We start from the raw sequence: 13,167 nt of genomic DNA, 5'->3' as shown, positions 1-13,167 counted from the left end.
GGGAGGTGCGAGCACCACCCTAGACAGGATTTAGTGTATTAGGGCAGGGAGTGTTGAATGAAACTAGACACTGCCTGGGGCACACAAGGTGTCCCATGCATAGTCCAGTTCAAACCGGCACTGGGACACTCCAGCCCCAGCGCGAAACTGGACAAAGGAAAGGGGGTGTAACCACTCCCCTTCCTGGTCCCACCCATAGGAGGGACCTTGCAGGTAGCCCAGCCCACTAGCCCAGTATATCAGTAGGTAGCTGAGCCCTGCTAAATTAGATTAACCTGAATCTGCAACTTGTACAGAAACTCTGGACCTTCGACATTCGACCTCAGGAAGAAGACTGAAGAACAGGAAGAAGACTGAAGAAATCTCCCTTGTGGCCAAGGAGTGACCACCCTGGGCAACCAGGCACCATCCAGCGACCGCTGCTTGCTTTGCGACTGATCCTACGAGGGACGACTGCCGAGACTGACCAGCGCCGAGACTTCCAGACACCTCTGACCCAGATCCACATCTACAGCGAAGCAGAGACCCGTGGAGGCGACGAGGAACGTGGGACCGGCGACTTGGGAAAAGTGGCTAGTACCTGACTAGCGCGACTTCCGAGGCTCCCTCGAGGCTGTGCTTGGGGAATTGAGAAGCCCCCATCCCGAGCACCATCTGCAAAGAAGACCAGCTCCCCACACTTCACGTGTTCTGCATGGGGCCCTTCTGCACCTGAGTTGCTCGACGTGTTGTCCGGTTGCTGGCCCGTTGGCTAGTGACCTCTGCGACGACGAACCTTTGTTTTCAACTTGCTGGTCCGGCTCCTCCAGATTGGCACCCGCTCCTCTGTGAAAGAGAAGCACCCCAGACCTTCCTGGTCTGCACCAGAAGCAAGTCCTCCATCCTGCGTGGGTTCCGCTTGCCAAGGCTTGTTGGGTCCTGACTCGACTTCGACGCCGCCGACAGCAAGAGCCTTCGTGGGACAGCTCACCTCCTGGTCCTGGTCATCCTCGACGCCTCCTGGTACCCGTGACTGCTGCGACAAGCTTCACCTCTTCACCTGCATCTTCACGACATCGCCTGGTTCCTTCCTGGTTCCTTCCCGGCTCCTGGCTGGTGACCTAGACTCTGTCCCTTCTGCTTGCAGGTATCCTTCCTTCTTGATTCCATCCTTGGGATCCACCGGACACTCTTCACTGACTGCCTGTCAGCAACTTTCCTTCAGGCATCCATAGGAGTCAACGACGAAACCAGACACAAGTTCACACCATGCACCCGCAGCCCGTGGGCTAGGTAACTTGAGCATTTCGGTGCTCACAAGGGTATTGACTATCCAAGGGTCTAGTTTCCGAGTCTCGACTTCCTAGCTATACCAGAAGTGTCCTAAAACTGTTAATTTCTAACAACTTCCATTTCTATCGACTTTTACGCATTACGCGCGAGTGTTTCCACTCTGCACCTGAATCCCGTGGGCCTCCCACTTCCTAACCTTTGGTAGTATCGTGTAGCCCCAGCGATTCCCTAGGCCTAGGCCTATCCTGTGTTTGTGACAGTGGTTCTTATACCACTTACTTAGTATATGGTTTGCGTGGCCCCTAGGGCCTAACTTTATTACTTACCTGTGTGACTTAATGTATGCTTAAATAAGACTGTGTTGTACTTACCTCGAATCTCATAAAGAGTGCTGAGGGTTTGACTAGAATAAATACATTCTATTTTTATATATATCTGTTGTGGTGTCCTTTCATTTGGTATTCAAGGGGTTACATATGGTATAACAGCTGGCTTCACATGCCATTCAGAGTTTAGCTTAAGACTGCTCTTGTCCATGCTACCACTAGGATAGCTGGTCTATAAGGTTGACTTTACAACCAATCACCATAAGGGTTGTTTGGACTGATACAGGATGTACACTAGAACTAGTGACATCATATATCAGGCCAACTTCTCACACCAATAACCCCTACCTAAATTCAACGTCTAACTAAAATCCCTTTATTGATTTTCCAGACACAAAACAATACAATGGCCACGATGCAAAAAGTAGGAGACCTTTAGTACATGCCAGCAATGACAGTGGAAGAAACAGTGTCTATAATTCACAGGTTGGAGAAAACAAGCAGATGTAGAGTACTTAGTTCAATAAGAATACATACAGTCCATTAACCTATTTAACAACCCCTCAATACAACTAACTAGCACGAGTATAGATGTGGATGCTTCAAAGTGCGCTTATGGTGGAGGGGCTATCATGCTGGGAGACACAGTGAGAAAGTGGTCAGCATTTCCATTTGGTATTAGGGCAGGAAAAGGTGAAGTTAATAAACATTGGACAGGCGAATAAACAGTAGACCCGTGGAAAGAAACTGAAATAAAGGACCCCAAATGTATTCAAAGTGTTTAAGATTTTCTAGGATTACATTGGCCATCCTCTCCCAGGTTAGTGCCTGAGGAAGGCAGGCACGTCACTGCGACATCAATGGGGCCTCCGGCGTCTGACACGCCGCAGCCAGGACTGTCTAAGCTGCTCCCAAGCTTATCCACACGATGGATCGATCGATAGAGGTCTGGTGTTGGAGGGTCTCATCACTAAGTCGCAGGAGAGAAAACTCCAGAGTATTCAGAAGGGGGTATCCCAAGACTTCTCTAATCTGAGCTAGTATCTTAGACCAGTATGATGTAATGATGGGACAATCCCACCAAATATGTTTAACGTCCCTATGTAACCCACAGCCCGCAAGCATGAATCAGATATGTTTGGGTAAATCTTTTATGTTTTTTAGGGTATAAATGCAATCCAAACAGACTTCATAGTGTCGATCTCTCAGCCCCATTGAGTGGTTAAATCTACGTATATCTCCCTAAATCCTGTGCCACTGCCCTGCAGTTGTAACTCTGCTTTGACCCTGTCCAGTGTTCTGCTGCCTTTCGGTTAAGTTTGAGATATACAAATAGCACATGCATAGATATACACATTTAGTGCGTGGAAGCGGCTCGAACCAGCTTCACCTCTTGAAACTCCACAACAAATAGTATCCAGACATGCCAGAGAAATCGGAGCTGAAGATTTTAAAAACTCTTAGGTATTACTCAGGGTTGGAGTTGAATTGTAGAAATGAGAGTTGTGTGTGGATATTTTGGATGTACTTCAACAATAACAGAACATACTTATTTTAATACTTAGCTTTACTACAAAAGTTTCAATAACAAATCTGGATTTTTTTTTACGTTACCTATCTTGAGAGAATCTTTATATTTTAACCTTTTTTTGTTTATAACTTTTTATTGACATTTTTGCATAAACATTTGAGCAAGAACATCAGAACAGTGGCATCAAATAACACTATAGCATTAGGGCAATGCAACTTGTGATATAGAGTACAGTGATACGACCGGAACTCATGGATGTGGCTGTACAAATTATTACTTAGCAAGTATCATAACCTTAGTAAAAAGACTTTAGTGAGAAGTTGCTGTATCCAGAGTGCCTATCTGTTGAACATGATGCCCCACTCCTACAAACTGTGGGAGTAGGTTACAACTGAATGAGGACAAAGTAAACTAATTAGGGGTCGGAAGATTGCCGGAGACCTGATGCCTGGCATGGTGAGCAGTGAGAACCCTGCCAATGATAGCTGCTATTGAATCTCTTAATGGCGATCTTTATATTTTAACCTTAACATGCACACAACAACAAAAATTATTTCCAAGTGCATTCCACAAAGTGATCAATAAGGAGAAAGAGACAATTTGTGATTATGAAGGGAGAGAACGGATCAGATGCCAAGCTGGAGGTTACATAGCTTGGTGCAGTCTCACTGAAAGCAGAGGTCACATCTCTCAAATAGTGAGGATAGGAGTATAATTAGAAGCGGTTTGGTGTAGTGTTGTTTTCTTTTGGGGGGCTTAAGAAAGAATCCTGCTGTGGAAGGATGGATGAAAAAGGTTAGCCAGACATCAGCGAAAAAGTTTTTTTAAGAACATCATGTAAAGAGAGCCAATGGGGGGGGCTTTGAGGCCAGGGAAGTGTAGGTGTCAGACCAATGTGTGGGGAGTGTTTGGGGGAAGGGAGGGGAGAGAGAGGTGCTACTGGGACCCAACTGTGGAGGTTGAGAATATTTTCCACTGGTGACCTGGGTCCACCCTACCATGGATTTGGAAAAAGGGACACACTTTCCGCACCCATAGGGAGCTCCAGGCTTCGCTCCCTTGCAGACTCTTGCTTTCTCTGGCTATTCACCACACAGAGAGCTTACTGGACAACTCTGCCTACATAGCGTCCCTCCTTCAAGGAAAAGTACACTCACAGTAGGCAGTCAGGCTTCTAGACAGACCTTCAGATGCTCCAGTAAAAAGTGCAGACTTCAGGTGCTGTCCCATCATCAGTGAGAGACTGGGTTTCATGCAGAATCAGCCATGGTGACATAGAAGTCTCTCCAGGACTCTACAGATCACTTTTTCCCTTTGTTATGAAAAACTTGGAACAGGAACAAAGTGGGCTGCTCTGGATCCCACATTGGTACAGAAAGGAATATGGATTCAAACTGGTTTGAAAGGTAATTTCCTGTCATTCTCCGGCAGAACCTTTATGCAAGCCGGTGAGAGCTCTTGCAGCAGGTAGTAATTATGCTCGTTCCAAGTAGGAGTATTCAAAACATGTGCTCAATTAAGTGTGAAATCTCTACACCTGGCTGTCAGCCTTTTCGAAGTAGTAGTTGAGGGCAGACAAAGTACAGGTTCTGCCAAGAAACTTCTTCACCTTGAACGGAAACTGCAGTCCCACACCTCACATCTACCAAACAGGAATATTTCAATACACTGCACTCTCTAGGGGAATCTGCAACCACCCTCTATCTTGTGCCATGCTAAGCCTGGGGCCAGCCAAAACGCACCCCACGTATTCCAGTACAAACTTAGTGCTCATATACACACTTGACATGCATAAACAATGAGAGAACAAGACTCTGCGTGGTATCTTTAGTGGGATAACTAGAAAATGGAAAAAGAGCAGAGAAACAAGGGCACTGTGCAGAACTGGAGAGATAACAGGCATCGGCAGGTTCGGATACACTATTCCTTGCTGGGTATTAACAAACACTTAAGAGAGTGGCAAAGACATCCATTACAATTAAAGGACTGTGGGAGTTTTATAGGCTTTAAAAAATGTTAAAGTTTTGTTGAGGATCTTCCCTCTACAATTATTACCTGCCACAATTGCTCCCCACCAGGGAAGGCCGACTTCTAGGTGGAGGAATTCCAGAAAGTTCTGTACCATCCCAACAGGAGTGCCGTTACCCAAGCCTAGCTCATTCAATGTGAGTTCACTTGTTGGTGCTAAAACATCATTTACTATTGGCGCTGCAGCATCGAGAGGCCAGGAAGTGGCGAGGGGTGGAGGGTCTGGGAGCACCAGCGCTTCTGTCACGACAGGAACCTGGAGAGGGATTTTAATTTCAATAGTTTAATAAAATAAGTCTGTATTAACTTTTCTCATCCTTTGACCTTCATAGACATAGCTTCCTTCTTGGATTGATACTTTCATGCATTTATATAAAGTAAAAAATGCTTCAAGATCAAGGCCCAGTGTTGAACTTATGCAACAAAACGTAGTAGATACCACACTTAACATAGATTTACCCATTGCAGAATAATGGCTCTGTGCAATGGACTTTTGTTTCTTGCATCACATCATAAACATGACAAACCTTCGACTTTTATACATGCAACCTCAGCAATCCAGATTACTACAAAGTATCACATTACATGAGTAATAGTTACAGTAACAATTCGACATAGTCAACATGAGAGAACTTCATGATACTAAAACCAGAGTGATATTTTCATCCAGAGCGAAGGGTTCTTGTTGCTGCTTCTTCAGTACATAAGGGGCTTCTAAACTATGGTTACTCCTACACTCACAAAAAGGTCATCTTGAATTTATCTTCAAACATACTTTCGCAGGGTTCCACCAATGAACTCTGAGGCTCCTGCCAGCTGCCATATGTTTCACAGTTTCCCCAGCAAAAGAAATAAGTGGGCGATCTTACCATATATAGGTTCTCTACTGTTAATGGATTATCAGAAATGAGATAGGAAACAAACTTCACAGCCTCGAGAACGTATTGCTATTAAATTATATTTATGAATGGATTGCCATGATTGGGCGACAATGTTCTCAACCACTGCTGCGGCTCAATTGGGCTGCATCTGAGCATACAACAGTATATCAGCATGTATTGGAAAACTGCAGTGAGATCATTTTCAACGAAGAGTTCAATTGGCAGTTCACTGTTGTGTTATTAAGAGTCAGCATTTGCAGTCATGTCTCGATCTAAAAGCAGAAGGGCAATCTCAATGTTGAAGAAATGAGTTATAATATTACATAGCACAATTACCAAACACAAGCCTGGATGCGCCCGACTGATGCCCACTATCAACCATGTGGTCTGTTTGATGGAACAAATAAATGTTTTCTACTCCTGACAGGAGCTACTCGATCTTGATCACAGAGCTCACAGGTCTTTTTAACAAGCCGAATATGTGAAAGACTAACAAAGGGAATTTTATTGCACGAAAGATGGTTGCTCAATTCACAGTGCATAACTTAACGTGCCTTCATGAACAAAACATAAATCTAAATATCACAGTTTTAGTCTGAACTACAATATGCTTATTTTGTGTTTAACACAGAGATCTGGTTAAATTATGCCGTGGCACTCCATTTAGCAGCAGCAATTTCAAGGAGCTACAAGATCATTCGCATGCATCATCCAATTAAAAGAGGGTGCAGGAATAGGATGTGCTGTTTAACGATTCTCTTCTCAACAGTATGTATCCTATAGAAACCACCACCGAACTGACCATTTAGGCTTCAAACTGGCCCGCTCTCCTTCAATTAACTACTCAGGCCTTCTTTTGTACTGCCACCATGAGCCCAATTCTTGGTTGAGCTTCGAGTTATTAGATTTCATTCTATCATTACATCTTTTCGCGCAACTTTCTCATTCTAGGGTATTTTGAAATCTGGACTGATTGCCCCATTGATCAGAGGCAGTCAGTCTAACGTAGAACTGAACACCACTGGTGCTCACGTAATTGGTAAATTCTTCCATTTAGGAAGGCCATCAATTGGACCCAATTACCTCCAGTTATAATATTAATTGTATAGAGCCTTTAACCAAGACGTGGTGTCTGACCACAAGGCAATCTTTGATTGGATATTAAAGGTAAACTCGAAATAAACACTCAGTTACATATTTTGTGGGCGAAGCATGGATTAAGACCACAGCACATAATCTTGCCCACTCCTCAATTAAGCTGCCAATTTTCAACAGTAGCATGGGTATATGCAACTTAAGCAGATCCTACGACTCCTGGAAGGGTAAATATTTAAACATATCACTCACAATTGAAAGGACTTCCTCTCTGAGGAAAAAAAGACCCTCTGCACTCTGCCTTTCCGACGATTAGCTCAAGACAAAGACACCTATAAAACACTTTAGTACAATTGGCAAAAGTAATAAGAGTTGGGACAAAAATGCTTTTTTCTGCGATGCTCTGCCAATATAAACTGTAATTTCAACAAGCTAAAGCAGCTTACTTGGAATGCAAAATAACAAATACTTCGAGTTCCTCTAAAAATGTGTTATGTTTGATTAACCGTGCTTGCAATAATCTGTCTCCCACTGTCATAGATTGCCTCAATTTTGTCAATAGTCGTTCTACATGAATGGAAGCAGGCAGGGATTACACCTTGATTAAAGAAACAATTTGATCCTAGAGACTTGAGCACCTACCGCCTAAATTTGCAACCACCATAAAAGTCCTTGACAAAACATGTGAACGGCCTCATCTCAGACTTCATGGTGGAAAATGAACTCCTGGATCCAGCACAATTTGGGTTTAGCCCTTACACAGTAAAAATATGATGCTCCTGTCCATTACCATCACCGATAGATACTTGACAAAGATGGCAAACCTGCATTGATATTATTAGGGTTCTCTGTCATCTTTCATGCCATCTCACATGACACTATGTTAATTAGGCACCATGAAGCAAGTATCTGCGACAAAGCACTTTCGTAGTTTACATCTTATTTAATGGACACATGTAAAGCAGACACAATGTGTTGTTTCTTCTTCACACTGAAGCAAGGCATACAACAGGGATATTCACTAAGCCCAACATTATTTAATATGTATGTTGCTCCACTGGCTCGGATTTGTTTCACCTTCAGGATCTTTGCAGATGACACCCAGTCAGTTATCCACTAGTGGGTGGCCCACACATGAAGCTCACCTTCTTCAGTTTTGATACCCAGTCAATCGGTACCATGTTCCTCGATTCGGCTGAGTTCTCTTTGATTTTCACGGTGCATACCTTGAACAATGCAAACACGTATGCAAACCTTTCAAATCTTGTCCAAGGTGTAATGAAAGATATTAATGCATGGACCAGTATGGTGCTCTCCATCTCTGCTTCTGCACCAACCATTACAAGTCATTCTCTGGGTTCTGTCTCACCTTCCGTTGTAAAAAGACTCAAATACTGAAGGAACATGCATTTGCAATGCAATAGGTCTCGCATTTGCTAGAGTTTGAGCTATTGGCATTGTAAATGACAATACCTTTTATTTATGTGTTTTGAAAACCTAAAAGCAGTGCGTAAATAAGCACTTTGTACTTGTAGTCCTTGCTTACGACAAGCAAGTCTGGCAGTAAACGAGGCGCAGTAACTGCCAAACTTGGTTCTCGTAAGCAACGACTAAGTAGAAAAGTGCGTGTTTACGACCGCTTGCATGTTTTTAAAACACATACATAAAAGGCAGTCATTTTCAATGCCAATAGCTCAAACTCTCACAAATGCGAGACCTATTGCATTGCAAATACTTGTTAAGTCTGTGTCTTGACAGCGCAGCTTGCAATACACGTAGAGTGGACTACGGGTGCGCCCCTTTTAACCACAGTTTTTCTTTTTTAACCACCCTCTTTCAGCCATTTGCTTGAGACTTTTCAACCACTTCTTTTCACAGACCAGTGGAGTATTTATCTCTCACCTAATGCTACAGGATTATTTTACAACTATATGACTATGTGCCTCTGTTCACTCCTGCCTTCTTTAATGTGCCTATCCTGCATACCTCAGGACATTTAACTCAAACCTCATTGGCTTTACCACTGCATGTTTTACCTTCGAGTCCAGAGCTAGGTACATTATATCAAATACATGGTGATTGTACAAAACTTAAGTACATCTCTCTGCTTTCATTTTTTCCAACATATACAAATCTTTTTAAACACTACACTTGGTAGGCCTGCAGTTTCAAGTCGGAATAGCAAACGACCAATGGAGTTGAATTATGTGCTTGGCTACAACAGTTTTGTACTTTGGTACTTTGCTAAAGGTTGCCATAATTGCTCACTAATCCATTAAAAGAGTGCTGAATGCAGTGCCAAGAAGTATTGGGCAATAGTCCATATTTGTGCATGAGCTCACATTTAAGGATGAATCTCTGTGGTGAAATACGTTGCATGGACTACTTTTGAGATCCAGATCGGGAAATTCAGAGGGACAATGGGCCCAGAACCAGCTGCTATGAAACCTGAGAAACGCTCAATTAATGCATTACACAGTATCAAATGGATAAAGAAAAAGCAAGCCATTAGGTCAGTATGATAAGACCGTTCCACTGCTGTCTAAAGGGAGACTGTGGAGGAACCATTCGTTGGCAAGTGGGATCAAGTTCACATGAAAAGCACAGCAGCTGACTTTGTTCCAAGAGATGTACACAGAATTCTCGATTCTACATATGATTTTCTTGAGTAGGTAGAGATTCTGAGGATATTATTGATATTTCCTTTAATTATAAAGTGCTAAAGCCATCCCAAGGTAGGGGAACTCGGAAACCTCCGATATTTTGTTAATTTTTGTGGAAATAGGTCTGAATTTTATGTTTTTCCTACCACACATCATATAGTGGGTGTTAGTTATGCGGACGTGAGTGCACTGTGCACGGTCTGGAGATTAAGGTACCAAAAATGAAAAGCACGCTGCGTGTTGCGTTGTTAGTGCACTGCACACGGTCTGGCAGAGGCGTCAGAGCTGTGCGGTAGTGTGCAATGCAGGCACGATTCACATGGTTTGGTGGATATCACCAGTAAGCCAGCCTTACTAAATAATCCACAGTCCACAGCAATGAAAATGCACAGCTGCCATGGGGTTTCACCACTCTGCCTGAAATCCACAGTGCAAGCCATTACATTTGGTTCAGGCTGTCAATCTTAACTCTCCTTCATTCTTATTCTACCCAACCTACCAGCCATTTTAGAAACAGCTGGTCAATGAATGCTCAGCTCCAACCTTCTCTCTTGGAATCACTGGCATAACTCTTGCATGACAATCACACCACCTCTCAAAATTCGTGTACTCTGTTGCCTTGTCTTCCTTCCTTAGTCATCATGATGCTCCCTTCAGCTCTATCCTCAGCCATCTTCCGTTTCTCTTGGTCATCTATGCACCTCCATGAAATATACACATCTCTTCTTTAAATGTTTGTCATATTTACAGTGACAAACCCCAATTATTCCTTTTCTTTTCCTCGTTCGCTCTGCCACTTCGCATTTCTATATCTTCTGGTTACTTCACAATCCAATCCTAAGTAATAATGTGGTCCCTTCATCTCAACTTCAGCCAAACAAATGTTATGTTTTTCCTAGTGCCCACCAGCAAAATCTGCCTTTCACCTCCTTAATTTTGACTTCCTCCTTCTCTTCGTCAATTCTAGTCCTCCATTCTATGGTCATTAACATCAATATGTCTCTCATTCTCCATTATCTTTTCACCACAGCAAATTTCTACAGATCCCAGTTACCAACTGCGCTATACACCTCTTTCTTCTTTTTCAAAGAATAAGAAGCAAATTACTTGCCTATAACAACAATTTTGAGCTTGAAACTCTTCTACATTCACATGCTTCACATTACTGTGTCTAGCGCTTGGGTCCAACATCATTCTTTGAAGTAAATCACATTTTATTTTGGATGTTTAACACAGACTGAGGTGGCATTGCTCACTTTGACGTTGATGGTTAATCCACAATGCTCCATCACAGGCTCGTAATCTTCAGATATTTTTCCTGTATTGTCTCGATTATCTTTTTTGACTTACTAGAACTTAGTATACATTTTATTTTTTATTCCCCGTATTTTATTGGCAATTTTCTACACAGTACTGTGACGTCAAAGTGTGCATTGAGGACCAGATTGTACTGCGCTAATATCAGTAATAGAGACACTGCTAATAGATACATATATATACTATGTTGCCCCCTTCTTCCTGGTGCAGGATTGGCTCTTTGGCTCAGTCTAACGAGTTACTAGTTATGGGGATACATAGCTAGATTGTTTGTACAATTCCTTCATGCCATTGTCCCCTTTATAACCGCTTTCCGACTCCGATGAAGCATAAGTAACAAAAAACTGTTCAGTGTTACTAAATGACCTTGGTCATGTAATGCATGATGGCCTTTCTAACATATAAAGTGACTAAAAACCCTATCATTGCCTACTTGGAAGTTAGAGAAAAAAAAAAGAAGGTAGGAGAATCATTTCATTTACATTCATTTTAGAGGAGCGGACCTGCTGTGGGGTGGTTCTGCCCCCGGAGGCTGCACATCCTTGCCTACCTTCGCCGCCTGAAGCTGGAGGCGACGCCTGGGGGGGCGACTTGGAGGCGTGGTGGGGCACCAGAGAGCCCCTGTCGAAAGGTGAGCGGGGGCTGGCGATAAGCCCTACAGAGTGTTTGAGCTGTTATTTCTTGGTTGATGGAGGGCCGGGTTGAAGAGCGGAGGGGGACGGCCCGGAAGTTGCTGGGCCCCTGACCTGCCTGACTCTGCCGGCGGTGCATACTTCGATGGGCAAGTGAATGGCGGGCTACTCCGGCGGCCGTTGGCAGTTCCCAGACCTTCCTTGTGAGGTCGGGCCACGACGCGTCTGCAGTGTTCTCCCTCTGGGCTACAGCCACGCCTGGGGAACGAGGCTTGTGCCTACAGGACAATACCTGGTCTTGGCTGCCCAGAGATTTGGAGACCGCGCTCGAGGACCCGGGAGCGGCAGAGAGCCAGCCAACATCTGGTGACTCGGGCCACCCTGAAGTGAGCGGATGCGAGGGGACAGACTCTGTGGCCCCCATAAAAGAATGTGGTCAAGCGCTCCCCGGTGGGTGGCACGGAGGGTGTGTAAACCTCAGGGAAGGAGCGAGTGGAGAGGGAGCAGAGTGCGTGCATATGTTTTGTCCTGCGTGTGGAGAGAGGGAGCAGAGCGCGTGCATATGTTTTGTCCTGCGTGCGGAGAGAGGGAGCAACCGAGCAGAGCCATACACGCGCACATCTTGTTTAACCCGTACGCGCACATCTGCGTCTCTTCAGCTAAGCTGTTAGACAGACGTACGCATGCACATGTCCTGACTTGAAAGCGTGCACATATCCTGTCCCCCTTTGCCCAACAAACCGACAATAGGTCTCGCCAAGGTGATCAGTGCATGCGATGCATTGCTAGGCGAGACCTAAAAAGTGTTGCAGCGACAGTCATGGACTTAGATGCCCGACACCTGCAAATAGGACCTATTTGGCATTGGAGGTGGGCCCCTACAGAATTACAGCAGGCTAACCAATGCTCAGCCCTAAGACACTGTCCTCGAGCCCCTTAGAGGAACAAGATCAAGACAGGGAACCTTGGGCGTTGACCCCAAGAAGGCCAGGCACAAATTAGACATCAAGGGCTGTGAGATCTACCCTGGCAACGGCACTGATCCACGGGACAAAGCACGGCTCACCTGAACACCCTTGCACCGAGCCCAGGGCAGGAAAAAGGGATCAGCCTGTGGCTCACTACTACCCTCGGGCTCCAACCATCACTGAGAAAATATTTTGTAGCTGAGCAAGCTCCCAGCAAAGGGATATGAGTCACAACACTTGACACACTCATCCGAAGGCCACCTAGCACTTCAAGGTGAAATATACGCAAAAGGCCCCTCCAATACCAAGCAGCAAGATGACATTAAGGTTAGAGGAGTCCGAAGCACCCATTCTACAGAAATCTACAGAAATCACCCAACAATAGCAACTATTCTTACACCCAGAAACTCTCAAGATATCTGCTCCGCCCCCCTTTGAGTAACCATTGATTATG

At 44.4% G+C, this 13,167-nt stretch overlaps 1 protein-coding gene across 2 annotated transcripts in view; it reads right to left on the bottom strand.

Annotated features, from left to right (window-relative positions):
• Positions 1–13,167, bottom strand: part of LOC146854845 (mitochondrial inner membrane protein OXA1L-like) — a 236,171-nt gene that overhangs the window by 161,575 nt on the left and 61,429 nt on the right. For both annotated transcript variants that reach the window (XM_085652222.1, XM_085652221.1), the window contains exon 3: positions 5,185–5,413. In XM_085652222.1, coding sequence (XP_085508348.1) covers positions 5,185–5,413 — 229 coding nt within the window. The remainder of the gene's footprint in view (positions 1–5,184; positions 5,414–13,167) is intronic.

Source organism: Triturus cristatus, chromosome 4_1, assembly GCF_964204655.1.
Source record: "Triturus cristatus chromosome 4_1, aTriCri1.1, whole genome shotgun sequence".
In the NCBI taxonomy this organism is placed as follows: domain Eukaryota; kingdom Metazoa; phylum Chordata; class Amphibia; order Caudata; family Salamandridae; genus Triturus; species Triturus cristatus.
Note: the sequence above shows the minus strand (reverse complement) of the source record. Positions and strands in the feature narration are given on the sequence as shown.